Source organism: Bubalus kerabau, chromosome 7 (assembly GCF_029407905.1).
Source record: "Bubalus kerabau isolate K-KA32 ecotype Philippines breed swamp buffalo chromosome 7, PCC_UOA_SB_1v2, whole genome shotgun sequence".
Taxonomy (NCBI): Eukaryota; Metazoa; Chordata; class Mammalia; order Artiodactyla; family Bovidae; genus Bubalus; species Bubalus kerabau.
In genome coordinates this window covers 76276183-76296573 of record NC_073630.1, presented here as the reverse complement: position 1 = coordinate 76296573, position 20391 = coordinate 76276183, and the positions used below count along the sequence as shown (strand labels likewise).

Sequence of the window (20391 nt, the reverse complement as noted above, 5' to 3'; positions counted from 1 at the left end):
GGAACAATGTAGTAGTTTAAAATTGGGAGAGGAGTACATCAAGGCTGTGTATTGTCACCCTGCTTATTTAACTTACATGCAGAGTACATCATGCGAAATGCCAGTCTGGATGAATCACAAGCTGGAATCAAGATTGCTGGGAGAAATATCAATAACCTCAGATATGCAATGATACCACCTTTATGGCAGAAAGCAAAGAGTAACTAAATAGCCTCTTGAAGAAGGTGAAAGAGGAGAGTGAAAAGGCTAGCCTAAACTCAACAGTCAAAAAACTTAAGATCATGGCATCTGGGCCCATCACTTCATGGCAAATAGATGGGGAAACAATGGAAATAGTGACAGATTTTATTTTCTTGGGCTCCAAAATCTCTATAGATGGTGACTACAGCCATGAAATTAAATGACACTTGCTCCTTGGAAGAAAATCTATGACAAACCTGGACAGTTTATTGAAAAGCAGAGACATTACTTTGCTGACAAAGATCCATATAGCCAAAGCCATGGTTTTTCCAGTAGTCATGTATGGATGTGAGAGTTGGACCATAAAGAAGGCTGAGCACTGAAAAATTGATGCTTTTGAACTGTGGTACTGGGGAAGACTCTTGAGAGTCCCTTGGACTGCAAGGAGATCAAACCAGTCAATTATAAAGGAACTTAGTCTTGAATATTCATTGGAAGGACTGTTGCTGAAGCTCCAATACTTTGGCCACCTGATGCAAAGGGCCAACTCATTGGAAAAGACCCTGATGCTGGGAAAGATAGAAGGCAGGAGGAGAAGGGGATGACAGAAGACGAGATGGTTGGATGGTATCGCTGACTCAACGGACATGAGTTTGAACAAGCTCCAGGAGATGATGAAGGACAGGGAAACTTGGCGTGCTGCAGTCCGTGGTGTCTGCAAAGAGTCGGACATGACTGAGCGACTGAACAACAACAACAAGGCAGAGGGAAAGGCAAGTGCAAAGTGCTCGGGTGGAGCAAGAAGGCCACTGGGGTTGGGGAAGAGTCAGTCAGGGGAAAGCAGTAAGAGACCAGCAGAGGCCTTGGAGGCCATAGCAAGAAATGGCCTCTTCCTAAGACAGTGGAGATGGGAAGATATTGGAGGGGTTTTGACATGATCCCCAGAAGACATGCAGGTTTCATGGGCCATTTATTGCCCACATTTGGCTTCACTCTCATAGCCAAACTCATGAGAGCCGTCAACATCTGTCACCACTTTCTCACCTCATTCCTTCAACCCAGACCATTTGGGCTCTGGATGCCATCACTTCTCTGCAAAAGTTCTTATCAAGGTCATCAGGGACTATATCTCATCAAAGTTTGTAACAATGCTCAGTCCTCCTACTTCCCAACCTCACAGCAACAACTGACATGGTTGCAGCACTGCTCCACGATTCAGCAATCCCTGACTCTAGCCTGGTTTTCTTCCTTCTTCACAGGCTTCTTTTCCATATCTGTCAAAGTTCTGCATATAGTAGTGCCCCAGGACTCTGACCTCTAACCTCTGACCTCTGCTGTACTCTTCCCCTGGGCTTTGGGTCCACGGTTTTCAATACTGTAGATATGCTGATGACTTCTGAGTTTATATCTCTAGCTCCAAATTTGTAATTCCAAATGCCTAGTCCATGTGTCTACTTGGAGTTCTAATAGGCATCTTCTCCACATGTTCTTCCTCACAGAAATGGCACCACCTGTTCAGGACAAAATCCCAGGAAGCATCCTTGGATCTTATCTTTATTCCAGTTGGCTCCGCCTCCAAACGAAACCCTGAATCTGACCACTTCTCAGCAGACCCCTGTTACCCACTAACTCCAGTTGCCATCATCCCTTGCCCAGATTACTGCACAAGCTGCCTGATTTCTTTCCCTGCCTCCACTCTTACCTGTCCCCTTCATTCTTCATCCATTATCTTAAAAGATAAGTCATGTCAGGGCCATGACCTTGCCTAAAATCCTCCACTGCAATCAGAACAAATCCAATCCCTTATCAGGGGCCTACAACACCAGGTGTGTTCAAGGCCTTGTGGTTCCAACTGCCTCTCGGGCCCCCTCCCTCACCTAGGGCCCAGCTGAGCACACTGAGTTGGCTCCAGTCTCCAGGTCTCTGCACTTGCTTTTTCTTGAGCCTGGAATATTTGTCCTCACGGTCGTCCCTAGGCTTCTTTCTCATCCTTCAGCTTTCAGCTTAAAGGTCACCTCGGTGAGGCTTTTCCTGATCTCCCAAAGTCTTCCCCTACCCCACCACTCTCTAGCACGTTCAGAAATCACTGTATTCATCCGTTGTGGAGTTCCATGTGTAACCTCATCCCCAACACGTACACCAGAAAGCTTTTAGAGAGTGGGTACCTCCTTTGTTTTCAGCCCCACACACTGCCTGGTAGAGAGCAGATGCTGAAGAAACAGAGATTGACTGACAGCCCACGAGATTATCCACGGCTCTTATGAGGTTCTTTGTCTGTTGCAGGGAGAGATGGCTTCTTCAATCGCTTGCTCTCATTCTAGCCAGAGAGGGACTAGCAACCACCCTTCTTCTGTCTTCTCCTCCCCACTTCCTCCCCCGCCCCTTCCTGCTCCATTCTTCCTTCCCGCCACCTCCCCTATCCCCCTCCTTCATCCCGCCCTGTCGCGTGGGAGCCGTCCTGGTCGCGCAGACGCTGGACCCGACGGCCGGCCGCGGAGGCATGATGGCGCTCAAGGCGCTGCGTTTGGCTTTGTTCCTGGTCTGGTGGGACTCGGCCGGTAACGCTCACCAGTCTCTCTGGTCCCTGGAGGACCAGCCAAGGAGTTACCGAGAAGGGGGTCTTGCCCGCTACTATCCCTCCCCGAGGCCTGGGGGTCCTTTGTGTCCCTCCACGCACCCGTTACTGGCGGTTCCGGCCCGCCCCGCAGTTGCCTAGGGACACGAACTTGGGGATGTCCGGGGTTGGGGGGTGGCATTGTGGAGCCAGCAACCGTCTTTAGTTCCTGCTTGGGCTTCTTCCCAGGCTGCTCTTTCTTCCTTAAAGTGGATTTTCTGGAATCCAAGGTTAGGAGTCAGGTTTTTATGTACCCGGGGCCTTCCTTGCAGAACCTCAGCAGCAGACGTACAGGAATCAGAAACTGTGAACGCCGAATATGCCAAGCACCGTGGGGTTCGTGAGAAAGCGGCTTCAGTCCAGCCAGACTTGATGTCTATTTAAGTCGAGTTAAAGTGATAACACCCAATGTCAAATTTTGCACTTATTATCTCGACCACAGAGGAAAACAATATCATGAACTATTGAGTTACTTCTCTAACCTTTATTCGGTAGCTCCAGAGTTTCCCAAGCAATCCTATTAGGGTGGTCAGATACAGAACCGGTACCGAGTGTTTTCTGTGTGCCTGCTAGGAGAGGTGCCAGAACACACTTGAATCGACTTTTGAGGAAGGAGTCAAAGAAGCTACACATGTGAGGGAGAGGGAGACATGTAGCCTGTCTAAATCACAAGCTGAATTAAAAAAAAAAAAAAACAAAAAAAAAAACACCCTTATGAATAAGCACTAACCTTAATCACGTCCTTTAAAATGTCTGTTTCCTTTTTGCAGCCTCTTCCAATGCTCAGTTTGGTCAACCTTCAGAATACAGTACAGTAAGTAGGAAACCACTTGTATTGTTTCTACTAATACAGTGACGCCCACAGTGGTTTGGGTGGGGGCTGGTTTTCAGGTCTGCCACTTTGGAGACAGTTGACTGCTTCTTTAGAAACCAGATTCTCAGGCAGGCTTTTTGACACAGATCACAGTATAAACTTTGGTTAAAAATTGCTCAGGCCTTGAAGGCCTCAGGGCTTTGTTTCCTTTTAATATCTCCTTTGATGATTTAGAAGGTCCTATGCCCAGTAGTTACATGTTGTACTAGATATTTTATGTATATTCTCAAATTAAGTTGTGGAAGCAAGCAAAGGCCAACCAGATGAAAGCAAGCAAAAACTAGTTATTCACTGCTTAATGTAGCAAGTGAGTCAGCCATGTCACTTGTGTTTTAGCTGAGACTCAAAGGCAAAGGAGTGGGAAGCTTTGTAACGGGGAAAAGGGAAGGCATCAGGTGTGTCCTGATTGAGGCTGTTGGCATGGGGAGGCTAGAGGTGGGAACTAAAGGCAGGCATCCTATGTGAATGGTTAGGAGGGCATATTTGGATCAGTTCAGTTCAGTCGCTCAGTCGTGTCCGACCCCATGAATTGCAGCACACCAGGCCTCCCTGTCCATCACCAACTCCCTGAGTTCACTCAGACTCACGTCCATCGAGTCAGTGATGCCATCCAGCCATCTCATCCTCTGTCATCCCCTTCTCCTCCTGCCCCCAATCCCTCCCAGCATCAGAGTCTTTTCCAATGAGTCAACTGTTTGCATGAGGTGGCTAAAGTACTGGAGTTTAAGCTTTAGCATCATTCCTTCCAAAGAAATCCCAGGGCTGATCTTCAGAATGGACTGGTTGGATCTCCTTGCAGTCCAAGGGACTCTCAAGAGTCTTCTTCAACACCACAGTTCAAAAGCATCAATTCTTCGGCGCTCAGCTTTCTTCACAGTCCAACTCTCACGTATGGATATACATGACCACTGGAAAAACCATAGCCTTGACTAGACAGACCTTCAGCCACCTTCTATTTAAGCAAATCACATATGACTCTCTGCTTTCTCTCTAACCATTCCCACAGCAGGTCAATTACTCACTGATTAGAGACAGACCACCCTCTTGTTTAACTATTCCCCTGTAAATCATAGAGTTTGTTTCCCATGAGTGGAGCTGTATTCTTACCAAGACTCAAGTATCTGTGTTCACAAGCCTATTATGCCAGCCACAGTCTTAATTTATAAAAAATGTAGAGACAGCATGAACATGAGGGTAAAGAAATGAAAATGTTTATATGGAAACTGTCAGATGCTTTTGAAAAACTTGCTAAAAGACAAATTCTAAAAAATTGAATTAGGTATAGTAAAACAACAGTAAATAATTGGGGAATTACTTTTTAGCTGTATATTACCTTGCTGTGCCAGTGTCTTTAAATTCTCACCATATTTTTAAAAAGGCGCAGGTTTACCCCTCAGGAGACAGATTGTCATTTTGATTGTCATGACCAGGAAGTTGTAACTAGCATCTAGTGGATAGAGAACAATGATGTTACTAAACACCCTACCATGCACGAGACAGCCTCACACAACAAGTAATTAGCTGGTCCAAAATACGAATGCAGTTGAGAAATCCCATTTAAAACAAAAGAAGAAATCATGGATGATTTATTATGGGTATGATTTTTGCAGTGACAGCACACAGAACTCTAATTAGTTGAAACATTTCGTAGGAAAAGTCTTGTGTCAGGATTAGATTCAGCTGCAGATAACAAGGACTCAACAGCTCACAGAACTGCCGTATTAGGATGTGGACTTTGTCATCCTGGTCTGTAAAGCGTAGAGTTCCATGCACCCAGGAGCAGGATGGAGGAATGGACAAAGAATAAAAATTGGGGGAAGCAGAGGACAAACCCCAACTTCCTTTTAGAGGAGGTTCCTAGCAGGTGGTAAAGAATCAGTCTGCAATGCAGGAGACCCAGGTTCAATCCCTGGGTGGGGGATTGAAGGGAGACTCTCCGGCCTGGAGAATCTGGAGAATGGCAACCCACTCCAGTATTCTTGCCTGGAGAATTCCATAGACAGAGGAGCCTGGCGAGCTATAGTCCATGGGGTTGAAAAGAGTCGGAACAACTGAGTGACTAACACAAACACAGAAGCAACTGCATGCAGTAATTCCACTTGCATCCCATTGGCCTGGCCTTGATGTGTGGTCATACCTAGCTGCAAGGAGGTTGTCTTAGGGTAGGTAGCCTTACAACTGGCCCTGTGCCTCATTGTCTTTCCATCAAAAGATTGGCAATTTTATTTTCATTTATATGTTTTAAGAGAAAATGTTTAGGGTATGTTATAATTTTTGTTACTCTTTCCCTACTTAAATCGACTTTTTCAATTAAATGGCCAATTACCAGTTGTCCCAGTCTCATTGGAAAGAGACTATCTAGTCTCCTGTGGAAGCTGTCCTAGAAGCCATCATCTTAGTGAGCCTAGAACAGGAAGAACACATCAGGCTCCTAAATGGAGATAGAAGGCTGAACGCAGGATGGAAAGGGTCAAAAGTTTCTCTTTAGTTCAGAGTTTGGCCAATGCCCTGTCCTACTTAGGTCTCTATGAGTCCACATAATATGAAGGAAAAGGTATATTTCATTTATTCAGAGTACTAAACACTTATTCTAAAGTGAGGAAAGACGATCACTATTACTAAAACACAACAAATACAGCAGATCATATATTCAACCTGTTACTAGAGTGAGCCTCTGCACGCTATGGTGTGACCACTGTGACCAGTTCTAGTCCTGGTTCTGCTGGAGACTAGTGGCTATGAGCAAGACATATTACCTCTCTGGCCTCAATTCCGTCGAATCTGAGAGTTGAGTTCCATGATCCAATATCAGTTTGTTAGGGCTGCTGTAATAAAGCCACAAACTGAGTGACTTAAACAACAGAGATGGATTGTCTCACAGTTCTCAAGGCTGGATGTTCAAACTCAAGGTGTTGGCAGGGTTGGTTCCTTCCGAAGGCTGTAAGAAAGAATCTGTTCCAGTCCTCTCTCATAGTATCTCGTAGCCTCAGGCATTTCTTGGCTTGTAAATGGCATTCTCTTGGTGTCTTCACATGATCTTGCCTCTGTGTGCGGCTCTGTGTCCAAACTTTCCTTTTGTTTAAAAAAAATATTTATTTATTCTTTGTGCAGGCTTTCTCTACTTGTAGTGAGCAGGGGCTGCTCTTCCTTTTGGTGCTTGGGCTTCTCATTGCGGTGGCTTCTCATTACAGAGCACAGGCTCTGGGCACATGGGCTTCAGAGCTGCAGTACTTGGGCTCAGTAGTTGTGGCTCATGGGCTTAGTTTCCCTGCAGCATGTGGAATCTTCCCAGACCAGGGATCAAACCTGTGTCCCCTGCATTAGCAGGTGGATTCTAATCTGCTGCACCACCTGAGTGAAAAGAAAAGTGTTAGCTAACTCAGTCATGTCTGACTCTTTGTTACCCCATGGACTGTAGCCCACCAGGCTCCTCTGTCCATGGGATTCACCAGGCAAGAATACTGGAGTGGGTTGCCATTCCCTTCTCCAGGGGATCTTCCTGAACCAGGGGTCGAACCCAGGTCTCCTGTATTGCAGGTGAATTCTTTACCATCTGAGCCACCAGAGAAGAATTCCTGAATGGGAATTTCACCACCAGAGTAGTCCCCCAGTTTTCCCTTTTTATAACCACACCAGTCATATTGGATTAGGGCCTATTCTCCTAAACTTTTTACTTTAAGATCATTTCCTATAAGAAGACCCTACTAATCCCACATAAGGTCATATTCTGAAGTGCTAGGAGTTAGGACTTTAACATATCTTTCTGGGTGGATGCAGTTAAGCCCATAACAAGCCCTGAGGTCTAATTCTGAACCTACTGCTTTTCTTAATGCTGTTGCTTAAATGCTAGTATCTTACAAGTCCAGACAAAAGATTACATTTCCGAGTGCGTCTGGGCATTATGCCACGGAATTAGGTGGAATGTAACAGGACATTCTCATGGAGTTGCTCGTGAAGAACAGGTTATGAAGCTGGAGGATAGTAAAGTACGTTGGTGGCATATCTTGGACTTTAATTTAAAAATCAGCCAGCATAAACCTTCCGCTGAGGTCCTTATCATACATAGCAGGTATTGACCCATTGCTTCAACACTACATCTGATGCTTAGAAAAACCTGTGTGTCTGTATGTGTGTGTGTGTAAAATAGAAATTTTTCTGTAGGAAATTTCTAGAAGATATAGGGAAACTTGGGATTTTGCTCAAATTCTTCTCTGGTGGCTAGATGGTGAAGAATCTACCTACAGTGCAGGAGACCTGGGTTCAATCCTTGGGTCTGGAAGATCTGCTGGAGAAGGGAATTGCTACCCACTCCAGTATTCTTGCCTGGAGAATCCCATGGACAGAGGAGCCTGGTGGGCTGCAGTCCGTGGGTTCCCAAAGAGTCGGACACGACTGACTAATGGTGGAACTTGGCCCTCCTCTTACGATAAAAATGTCTCAAGTTATTCACCAATTTCTGTCTTCCTTTCTCTTTTCTAGCCAAACTGCCATCAGTATACATTACCAGGATGTCCCCGGGACTTCAACCCCGTGTGTGGAAGTGATTTGTCCACTTATCCCAATGAGTGTACTCTGTGTATGAAAATCAGGTAGCAATTTTTCAATATAAACTAGGCACATATTCTTTAGTTCTTCTCTTGCATTTTGATTACTTAGGAAGTTTGGCTCTTTTCTTGGACATAATCAAATATGACATAAGTAGCTCTGTTTTAAGACATATTTAAAAAGACACGGAATCAGTGAATTTTCTAGGTCAAGGTTAGAAAAAGAGGCGTGTGATTAATCAATTATAGACCAGATAATTAAGTGATGTTACTATCCAGGGATGGGTAGTTTCCCAAAATTAAAAATATATTTACGACTTCCCTGGTAGACCAGTGGTTAAAAATCCACCTGCCAGTGCAGGGGATAAGAGTTCAATCCCTGGTCCAGGAAGATCCCACATACTGTGGAGCAACTAAGCTCATGCACCACAGCTACTGAGCCCACGCTCTAGAGCCCAAGAGTCACAACTACTGAGCCCATGTGCTGCAACTACTGAAGCTCGTGCACTTAGAGCCTGTGCCCCACAATAAGAGAAGTCACCCCAGTGAGAAGCCCAAGCACCACAACTATAGAGCAGTCCCTGCTCTCTGCAGCTAGAGAGAGCCTGTGTGCAGCAAAGAAGACCCAGAGCAGCCAAAAAAAAAAAATTAGAAAAAGAATATATTTAGTAGTTAAACTCTGGAATAGTGAATATTCTGTTGAATTCAGGAGCCATGTACAGGTGATCTACACACTCTGCACTACTGGTCAGAAAACCGGTCTTAGTAACTCTGCCTGTTAGAATGCTCACTAATAAGTGTATTATACTGATGCCCCCTGTGTAAGACACCTGGCCAGCTTAGGTGACCATGAGTCCACCTCCAGATACACTGCTTTGTATTTCAGGGGTTCAGTCTCTGAACTTAGTCTTCAGTAAATTACCAGGTCTTCTCAGAGTGATTTGTGGGGAGTAGTTCCATGTGCCCTAAGGTTTGGGAAAAAATGGCAGAGTTAGGTTTTCAGCTTCATTGTTTCCTAGATTTAGCTTTAAAAAAAAAATTATTTAATGACTTTAGGCTGTGCTAGGTCTTCGTTGCTGCTTGGGCTTTACCTAATTGTAGTGTGCAGGCTTCTCAGTGTAGAGGCTTCTCCTGTTGCAGAGCCTGGGCTCCAGGGTGCAAGGGCTTCACTAGTTGTGGTTCCTGGACTTAGAGCACAGGCTCAGCAGCTGTGGCACAAAGGCTCAGTTGCTTCACAGCACATGGGATCTTTCTGGATCAATGATAGAACCCATGCCTCCTACATTGGCAGGCAGATTCTTTACCACTGAGCCACCAGGGAAGGCCCTAGATTTAGCTTTAAAAATGATTGTCAACTGGGAAAGAATCTAATGTATAATGACGTGGGTCTTTTTAATACAAATTGTGGGACAGTTTCAATAAATGTGTTTTTATGATTGGTCAATTTTCAGGGAAGATGGTCGTGATATTAAAGTAATCCGAAGTGGACCCTGCTGATGGAGCAGTTCACAGAAGAGAAATTGGAGAAACACCCCTGCATACTAGATGGATTTTATTTTCCCCGTTTCTCTTTTTCTGTGTTTCTTTGTGTGAGATTTGTTAACCCATATTTTCTGAGATGAGATGTGGAAGAGAGCCATGGACAGTGATTGATAATTAAAGCAAACAAACAAAAGTCCTTGTTTCTTGGCATTTGCCCCTTGAGTTAAGCTTATCGCCCATATTACTTATATGTTGCTTTATTTAGTTGGAATAAAATCAGCATTGTGTTCAGTTACCACTGTTCCCTGTTGAATATCCATTCTCACTCAGCCTCACAGGGCTCTTTTCCTCTCAGATGGAGGTGAATTTCACTAAGGGAGAAGTAGAGTCATTTTTGACAGATCAAATTTTATTCTCCTTCCCCATTTCCCTGAATCTTTGATGTAGAGTGTATGGTAATTGGCACAGTGTTGTGCACAGAACAAATAATGTGAGATGCTGAAATTGACTCTAACCTGAACAGATAGAGTCAAAAAAATACGCAATAAAAATACAAGATTTTAGAATTCCTTCCGATGCAGTTTTTCTTTCAAGTTAATGCAGAAACTTGCCCTTTTCCTTTTTCTAGAGCCTAGGTTCTGAACCCTAGATGATGCTGGGGCTATGTCGGGAGGCATTTTGGGGATCACAATTTGTAGGGTAGGTGCTCCTGACTTCTAGCAGGTAGCAGCCAGGGATGCTACCAGAGATTCTACAGTGAGCAGGACACCTCCCAGCAACCAAGAAATTTTCAGTCTAAAATGTCAGTAGTGCTGAGGTTGAGATGTTCTGTCTTAAGAGTCAGATGCAACATAAAGAATAGATGCTGCAATAAAAGTGACCAAAGTTTAATTTAGAAAGATAATTGTTGTCCAGGTAGAGGGTTTTGAGTCAAGTCCTAGGTTTAAGTATATTCTAGGGTCAGGAAACTGTGAGACAAGAGGCAAGGGGTGATGACAGTGTGTAGAAAAAAACCTGGCTTTGGCAAGTGGACTAAATGTGAATTTGAATTCTGATTCCAACACTTCCTTGGGCTTCTGTATTTTTATCTGGAAAAGAGGGATCATGCTCAAGTCATGCAACTGCTGTGAGGAAACTGCTTAGCACAGCACTTGGTCCATGGAAACTACTGAAATAGTAGCTACTGTTAGTTCAAGTATCCCTCTTAGGAGGTAGAAACTGAGGCCTACAGAGGCAAACCAATTTGCCCAAGGTTATGAAGCAGTGTGGACTAGAAGCCTGGTCTCCAAATTCCCAGACCTCTGTTCTTATGTGGAGTAGAGGCAATAAAGTGGGAAGTTGTATAATATAAATGTGCCACAACTACATTATGTCTGTAGTTATTTTTGGCTTAAAAGTTTTATAAAAGTAGTATATGATTTTCAGAAAGTTAAAAATACACCGAAATATGTTTTAAAAATGGAAGTCTTGCCCATACTAGCCTCTAGAGGTGACCAATATTAACCTTTTGGAACACAGTCTTCCTAAGTATGTGGGGGAACTTAAATGTCAAGAAGCTAAAGGGTCTTGGGGTGACACATCACTCTTGACAGCAGACCTGCGGGCAGGACATGGCAGCAACCTTCACTGCACCAGGGAGAAGGAGGCTACCATTTATAGGGGAAATTGATGTCAGGCTACGAGGGCAACGAGCAGCTGGGGCCACACAGGTAGTTACTGACTGAACCCTGTAATTAAGAGAATTGGATAGTCCTGTGAGTGAAGCAGGGCGGGACTGGTTGAGCAGAGGATGTACAGAGAGCAAGAGAACAGCCATCTTGAGTGGCCTGCTCAAACGTGCATCTTGAGAAATGTGGACCTCGTCTTTTACTCTGCCCTCGCATGCCCTAGAGTAGAGCATCCTGTGTAACTATGTTTATAAAAGACTGGTCAGGTAGATCTCCCTGGGCCCTTCAGATCATCTTCATAGACTGGTTTAAAGTGCAAATCCCACTCAAATACATGGGATAGATAGTTGCTACCATCTAGGTCTGGATTTGAATTTAATGTTTCAAAGAATAAAAGTGGATTTAGAAATAAGAGTACCAAAAATAGGGCACAGATTATCTACATGTTAACATGTAGAAATGTGTCATAACAATGATAAGAAATTTTGAGGTGCTATAATTAATAGCTTGATATTCAATAGACTTTTTGTTAAAGTTTTCTTATACAGCATTGTTTTGTATGTATGCATAATAATAGCCATTTGCAATCGCCAATAAATGGATTGTTTAAATGAACAAATTACATAATTCACATAGGCTGAAGGAAGTTTTTGTTTTTAGGAAGTTTTATTTTTCTACGTTGAAAGTGCTGATCAATTCCTATACAATTTTAAGGTAATATACAAGAAGTAGGTGGGAAACTTCCTATGGTGGGTCAGATGGTAAAGCGTCTGCCCGCAATGCGTGAGACCTGGGTTCAATCCCTGGGTCGGGAAGATCCCCTGGAGAAGGAAATGGCAACCCACTCCAGTACTCTTGCCTAGAAAATTCCATGGATGGAGGAGCCTGGTAGGCTACAGTCCATGGGGTCTCAAAGAGTCGGACACGACTGAGTGACTTCACTTTCACTTTTCACAAATCCAAAAGTTTGGGAATTCTTTCTTTTTTTTCTTTGCGGTGGCTTCTCTTGTTACCGAGTACAAGCTCTAAGCATGTGGGCTTCAGTAGTTGTGGTACATGGGCTCAGTTGCCCTGTGGCACATGGAATTTTACTGGACCAAGAATCAAACCCTATGTCCCCTACATTGCCAGGAAGATTCTTAACCTGTGGACCAGCAGGGAAGTCCAAAAAGCTCTTGAGAAACTAACTCTTGAGAAAATAAAGGATCAGATAAACCAGCTAAAGATACAGTCAGCTTCCTCCCAACTCATTCTAGATCTTGTCCAGACTGTCTCTGACACTGCCGCCCGTATTTATGTGTTGTGCCATATACACACCTAGATGGCACAGACAACAAACAAGATATAGAAGGAAAGGTGTTTGGAGGCACAGATGACTCATTCTCAGCTCTTCCCATAATGCCTTTGTTTCTTCATTCTTCATAGTTGGGGAGAAGCAGCATCTCTCTATGACATATAGAAATGTGACCAATCCCATGTGAAAACACATCTGAAATCACACCTGATGCATTTGCCAATGACTGGATCATTTAGACTGCTAAATTACCATAGCTCCCACAGTCCATCTTTAGAGCAAGAAGTTTTATTTTTCTGTCTTGAAAATGCGATAATATTCAATGGGTCTAATAGTTGCATTCACTACAGAATTCTTAGGGCTTCCCTGGTAGCTCAGATGGTAAAGAATCTGCCTGCAATGTGGAGACCTGGGTTTGATCTCTGGGTCAGGAAGATCCCCTGGAGAAGGGAATGGCTACCCACTCCAGTATTCTTGCCTGGGAAATCCCATGGACAGTGGAGCCTGGCAGGCTCCAGTCCATGGGGTCACATAGTCAGACTGAGTAACATTCACTTTTCACTTTCATAGTATTCTTAATCCATAGAATTGAAATTATAGGCAAAATATATGAGGTTTTATGATCTAAAGTGCTACCCTTTACATTTTAAATTCTTTTAAAAATATTTATTTATTTGGCTGCACTGGATCTTAGGTGCAGCATGTGGAATCTAGTTCCCTGACCAGGGATCAAACTTGGGCCCCCTGCATTGAGAGCATGGAATCTTAGCTTACCAGGGAAGTCCCTAAGTTTAATTTTAAATTTTGTAAGAAAAAAAGGGAAATTGTGTGTCTTAGTACTCTAGCATATTCAAAAGTCTCTTTTCTTATTGTGGAGAAGAGATCATGTTTACAAAACATTTATGATAAAATTAGATTCGATGGTTCTGTGGTTTTTTTCCTGTGCCCAAGCAAAATTAGTTTTCCTTAAATGGAAAAGGATTTAAGAAAACAAGGAAGAGATACATCAAAAGGTTAACAAAATTAAACAATTGTACACATTTATCTTCAAGGAATATATACTACTTTGATAATTATGATAAATATGCCTTTTAAAAATTGATTTTTTAAAAGAAAGATTATAGTTTAAGAAACCATGAGAAGAAAGGAAACCTTAATTGAGCCAACAAATTAAGAGCCAGAAATAGCCCACCAATAATCTTTTACAGACTTTTGCCAAGTGTTCTCCCTGTCATGGAACAATTCCTGGCCAGCGCTGAGACACAGGGGGGCAGTGGCTCCCTGGGAACTGCCTCTTCCAGCAAATCCCGCCCCCCAGCCTGAAACCAGCTGAGTGATGTCTCTCTAGAGCATTGCCACTGGCCTGGGAGTCATATTTGACTTGAAAACTGCTTTCAAAGACTCATACTTTTAATTTTTTTAATTTATTTTTGATCGGCGGATAATTGCTTTACAACAATGCTTTGATTCTTTGAAGACACTATTTCTGTGACTAACAATGAATAGTCCAATTGGAGCTAATGTGGAGTCAAGGACCTAGGTGAAATGATGACAAATAAAAACAATTTTACCCTCTGAATAGGAGTTAGGCAAATGCTCTCAGACTGTGGCTGGAAAAGCTGGAATTTGAAAAGCTTCCAGAGGAGGAGGCTGCAAGCTTATCTGACTTGAACAAAAAACTCTGACCCGACAGGCCTCAGAGAAGACTCCTTTTCTGTGGTGGGCAGGTTTATGAAGAAGCCACCGACCTTTCTTCTCTAGGTTTTCTGCCTCCCTGTCCCCGTCTGGTTCAATGTCTTTTATCTTGACTAAAACTTCTGCCCTAGTGAGTATATTTATTAAGTCAGAAAAATCCATAATATCCAATATTAGCTTGGCTATTTACAGTTTCCAAAGTCTTTCATACTATATAAAACTCTTTCAAGTATGTTTTTTAGACACCATTTGAGATTATTTGACTTTTCACTCCCCACTTCAGTGAACTTTCTCACTGGAGATAGACTCCATCATACTGACCAAAGTTATTACCAAGAAAACAAAGAAAGTCTGGGGACCAAATGCCAAGCTCATCGCATCGCATTTACCTTACAGATCAAGCTGCAGGGTAAAGGGTGTGATGTGGGCAGAATGGAAGTGTCAGAATCTGGTTTATGAAGCTCAGGAATGAATTCCTTTCTGAAGAGGAAGGGAAGGGCAGGGCAACTCTGTAGAAGCATTTGCCACTCAAAGACTTTCATGGGCACCCTTGCATATGAAATTGGCAATGAATATTCGTGAGACAGATGACCCTAACTTACGATGTGGTGTGTTAGTCTTTGGAGGAGTGAAGAAATCCTTTGTTTGCATAGGGTTGATTTATTAGGAAAACTTGTCTCCTAAACTATGTATCTTGATAAACTGCAACAAGTCTAAGCCATGCAGAGTGTCACAAAAGAAGCATTTGCTAGTTTTTACTGTTGTGTGGTTTTACATATTTAATCAATGCACATATGTTTGGAGGTTTTTTTTCTATTTTTCTATCAGTTTTATAATTTTTGTGACAGGAAGTAGCATTATGATTATAGGAAATCAGAGGTCAATTCATGATGTCTTCTCTTTTGATTGTCAACCAGGAATGATTTGATTGAAACTTAGAAGTTTTGTGTTTCTATGCTTATGGTTTAGGAGAAAATCTGAAACAGGTTAAATGTCATGGTCAGCTAAAGGGCACAGCACTTCTTTTGACTCTAAATTTGGGATTCTTTATTTTAATCATTGTGCTCTGAAAATTGCACACTCTGTTAAGAAAATGCTATCACCAGACCACTTTTGCTTCGTATTTCTGCAGTGGATTTGGTGGCTACTGTTTTCCATTTTTGAACATAAAAAACAAAGGCTCAAAAATCACTTGATATTTTCAGAGCTGATGAATGAGGAGCTTCTTATTTAGACCCTGTTTGGAAAAAAGTTGATCTCTAAATAGGGGCTCTGCTGGTGGCTCAACAGTAAAGAATCCACCTGCTATGCAGGAGACCTGAGTTCTATTCCTGGGTCGGGAAGATCCCTTGGAGAAGCAAATGGCAATCCACTCCAGTATTCTTGCCTGGGAAATCCCATGGACAGAGGAGCCTGGTAGGCTACAGTCAGTGGGGTTGCAAAAGAGCCGTACACGACTTACAAACTGACCAACAACAACAGAGTCAGTGGCAGCACTCGAGTAGTTTATTATTTGTTGAGCACCAAGCCTGTGCTTGATCCAGTAGGCAAATGACATATGATACAGTCTGTGCCATATGGGACAGTCCATAAACCACCTTCTCAGGCTCCTTGGCTCATGTCACAGAGACTAAGACAAACAATAGACCAAAGGGTGTACTGTAAATCTTGGAGAGTTGTTGCTGTTAAATAGAAACCATATTAGCAGCAAAGCAAATCAAAACACCTTGTATACATTTTATACTCTTAACCAAAATATTAGAGTTAATTATAAGTCTATAAAATGGTAGTTTGCAAGGCTAGGATTAGCAACTTCTCTGCACCTTTTCAAACTGACTCTCTTTTGCAACAGATCTCCCTTTCACTTTCTTCTGCTTTCTTTCTAAGGATTCCCCAAAATACATATCCCACTGGCCTTCAACAAATGCCTGATCATTCACTTATCATTGGTCATAATAAACTGCTCTCTTTCACATTCTTCTTTTAATGTGCAAATATCCCATTGAAAGGTAATATATTACATTCTTAACACAGGAATGGCTAATTCTAGGCAAATCCGGCACATTCCCAGTCTATGGCAGACGTGCATGCTTTCTTGGGGAGTCTGGAGTCAAATCCTCAACACACTGCGCCTGGCAGCCTACCCAGGCTTATCGAAGTTGGCACACAAACTGAAACCTCTTTGGCATCCTTGTTCTAGCAGTGTACATCGAGTGGGTTGATAATACAATATCTGCTTGGTAGGTTCTAGAAGCAGGAAAACTGTGGTTTATATGGGTATGAGAGGAGCTATTAACGTCAAGCTTATTCTACATCACAACTTCACCCCAGGCTCTTTGCTCAATACTATTTTAGTAGGAGAAATAAGACATCAGGGTGGCTGATCTACAAAATAAAACTTTGGGGAATATTTACTTTACAACAGTAGGATATTGTCAGACCTTCCTAAATGGGTAACCATCCATCTCCCAACAGCTCATTCATCAAGCCTTGCACACAGATATTCTTCTGTTCCTAAGCCAAGTGAAGCCCACACATAGTGGGCCTGAAATTGTTAAATGGAAAACGTTGAGCGCTACTGCCAAGGGGAGTTTTATAGTGTTACTCAGAAAAAAACAATGAGGTCAATGTCTCCTGCACACTGGGGGAGACGTTCTAGGTGTTGTGGTGTTGCTTGAACAACATGAATTTGTTCTCTTCCTACCAAAGGTCAGTCCTGTGGCCCCTGTCATATAAAAACAGAGCAAAGATCATGCAGAGAGCAGTCCTTTTAAGAGAGTAGCAGCTGCAGCGGTCACGTTGCAGAAAGCACCTTGGAAATGAAGGAAGCTTATAATAAATAATAGCAATAGGAGGGAAGGCTGTGAAGGTCCATTCAGTTCTGTTCTCGGCCTGACATTTGACTTGAGACCAAATGTTCAGTGGCCAGCATAGAAGTCTTGCATTGTTCCTTCCAAAAAAGAATAATGTAGTCACTGAAGAGTACAAGCAAAAAATATAGACTACATTGACAGAAAAGCTGGGGGCGGGGGGTGGTTGGGCCGTTTATACTGTACCCAGGTAGAATTATGTAGACGTTTCTGAGAGCTTTTAAACTATTTTGCCACACGCAGGGATACAGATGAACATGGACATCCAAACACACCTCTCATTTTACATGGGATCCAGAAAGCCTGTGAGAAAGAGGTGGAATCCAGTAGAGCTGCAATTCAGACATGTAGAAATTGGATGTATGACTGTGAGCCTAGAAGAACAGACTGAGAAGAGAGACAGTAGGACCTTCTATAGAGCCAGCTGGACTGATAACTGGGACTTGAGACTGTCCCCAGGAAGCAGTGTTCTAGGGGTGGCTGGTCTTAAGCACCTTGGCTTCCAGCTCCTTCCGGGACAAAATCTGCTCCTGGGAAGAGGGGGCCATGGTATAAAGGAAAGAAAAGAAAGAACCATGTACTAGGAGCCACCAGTTCAGTCTTAGGAAACCTTTTCCCCTTGGTGGGATGGTATGAAATAATAGGACCCATTGAGACAGATGGAAGGCTTTTGCTGCAGGCTCTGATTAAATGTGAGATGAACACACCTCTCAGCCCTTTGTGGACTTTTGAAACTTGGGTCACACTGTCACATACAACAAGTGTGAGTATCTATGTTTGTTTACATTTCTAACTCAATAATTTTGTGTTTAGTTCACCTCAAAGACTGGCTCACTTATTCTCAAATCATCTTTGTTTTTTAAAAAATTAAGTTAAAAACAAACCGAGTTTAGTTACTGTAGATCTGTAATTCTTAAACTTTAACTGGCATCAGAATCACCTGGAGGGCTTGTTGTTAAAACAGGTTGCTGCACCCCACCCCAGAATTTCTGATTCTTTAGGTCTAGAGGGGGGTCTAGAATTTGTGTTTCTAGCAAGTTTTTTGGAAGTTCTGCTGGTTAGGGAGCATACTTTAAGAATCATTGCTGGAGATAATTTTCTGGACCTGGTAGTCCTTAGCTGAAAATATTCTGGAGACCAGATTGAAACATGAGATAGCAGTCCCTTTCTTAACAAAGTACATTCCTGGCCAGGCAACCCTTCTAAGATTTTCCAAGAGTTTTTACATCTAATAATAACAGATCTAAGAAGATGCCTTCTTACATCTTCTCTCAAATTCTTTGACCCAAATCCTTACAAAATCATATAGAATGGATATTTTCATTACTATTTCAACTTCAAACTTGATCACAGTAAATAAGAACAAAGAACACTTGATATTTTTCCAATATCTGGTATTTGAAACTTGTTATCCAGGGTGCCTCATTCCTGGCATCATAATTTTTTGGACTAAGAATATCAGTTTGAACTTAGAATAAATGGAATTCATAATATTATAGAAACTGTGCTGCAGTTTCTGACCCCTAAATCTAGATACATCGTCTGATGCATGGTCCAAGTACATGTTTTGAAAATATGGCAGAATGTTTAAAATTAGAACTCTCCAATAATATCCTGGACATATGATTGTCTTACATATGATAGTTGTTCATTTATTCATTCTCTAATACATATTCATTGAGTCTTAGGTCAGGGGTGGGTCTAGGTGCTGTGGATACAACAATAAATAACAGCTAGACAGGCTTGTGTCATGGTTGAAGCACATTTTGGAGCCAGACTGCCTGGATTCGAATCCCAACTCTGTCACTTACTAGCTTGGCAAGTTACTTCACTTCTTTGTGCCTCAGTTTCCTCATCCATAAAATGGTATCTATCTGATGAGAGATATGAGGATTAAATGAGTTAACATTTGTAAAAAGTAGAGAACACTATTTGGTATATTATATACATTTTTATTAAACATTGTCATAAATACACCTGTCTGTGTCTTAAGAAGCTCATAGTACTGGGGCATAAAGAGTGACAAATTAAGAAATGAATACAATGTGATGTAATAAATGCTATAATGAAGGTATGAGTGAAGTGCTGGACTTGCTTTGCTGCCAAATGGACTAGAGTAAACTCTGGGCTCTGGACTGCATGTGCTTGCCATATCACTTCCCTCTCTAGAACCACGCTGGAGAAAATCCAGCAAGTTTTTAATCTTCCTTTTTATAAGTGTTGCTATGAAAACAACCATCATTATGCTAACATATAATTACCAGAAGTAGTTTTCAAAAAACCTTCCTATCAAATGTAAATGATGTTGAAACTCATTTAGGAGACCACTTGCTTGGACTTTATAGTATGCAGAGGCAGTTTATGTGAAAATAGGATTAGGCACCTGTTCTGCAGTTTCTGCAGTTGAAACTTGGGTAGGGCACCAAGTGAATTAGATATGGCAGTAACTTGTAGAAGGAGGGTAGACAACTCATCTTGGTGTGCAAGTGACCTTGCCAGTTTTAGTGGTGAAGGTCCCACTTCCCAGGAACCCCCTCAGTCTCAGGCAAGAGGTTAAAATCATTATAATCATATTTTTAAATATAATTTTTATTTCAAAATTTTATTTTTGGCTGTGCTGGGTTTTTCTTGCTATGTGGGCTTTTTCTCCAGTTGCAGCGAGTGGGGGCTACTCTTCACTGCAGTACATGGCTTCTCGTTGCAGTGGTTTCTCTTATTGCAGCTCGAGGGTTCTAGAGTACTGACTCAGCAATTGTGGCACATGGGCTTAGTTGCTCCAGACCACCTGACCTGCCTTTTGAGAAATTTGTATGCAGGTCAGGAAGCAACAGTTAGAACTGGACATGGAACAACAGACTGGTTCCAAATAGGAAAAGGAGTACATCAAGGCTGTATATTGTCACCCTGCTTATTTAACTTCTGTGCAGAGTACATCATGAGAAATGCTGGACTGGAAGAAACACAAGCTGGAATCAAGATTGCTGGGAGAAATATCAATCACCTCAGATATGCAGATGACACCACCCTTATGGCAGAAAGTGAAGAAGAACTAAAGAATCTCTTGATGAAAGTGAAAGTGGAGAGTGAAAAATTTGGCTTAAAGCTCAACATTCAGAAAACGAAGATCATGGCATCTGGTCCCACCACTTCATGGGAAATAGATGGGGAAAC

The 20391-nt window shown here is 42.5% G+C and overlaps 1 protein-coding gene across 1 annotated transcript; it reads left to right on the top strand.

Moving 5' to 3' along the window:
• The first annotated feature begins 2636 nt into the window (after window positions 1-2636).
• On the top strand, window positions 2637-9989 carry SPINK2 (serine peptidase inhibitor Kazal type 2). Its single transcript, XM_055587465.1, has 4 exons — window positions 2637-2738; window positions 3565-3608; window positions 8148-8257; window positions 9664-9989. The coding sequence occupies exons 1-4, from the start codon at window positions 2681-2683 to the stop codon at window positions 9707-9709; spliced, it is 258 nt and encodes an 85-aa protein (XP_055443440.1). The 5' UTR covers window positions 2637-2680; the 3' UTR covers window positions 9710-9989.
• Window positions 9990-20391: the final 10402 nt, after the last annotated feature.

Coding starts and splice junctions, on each gene's coding strand:
- SPINK2 (XM_055587465.1), top strand. CDS start 2,681: ATGATGGCGCTCAAGGCGCTGCGTTTGGCTTTGTTCCTGGTCTGGTGG. Junction 2,739..3,564: donor GGTCTGGTGGGACTCGGCCG/GTAACGCTCACC, acceptor TCCTTTTTGCAG/CCTCTTCCAATGCTCAGTTT. Junction 3,609..8,147: donor AACCTTCAGAATACAGTACA/GTAAGTAGGAAA, acceptor TCTCTTTTCTAG/CCAAACTGCCATCAGTATAC.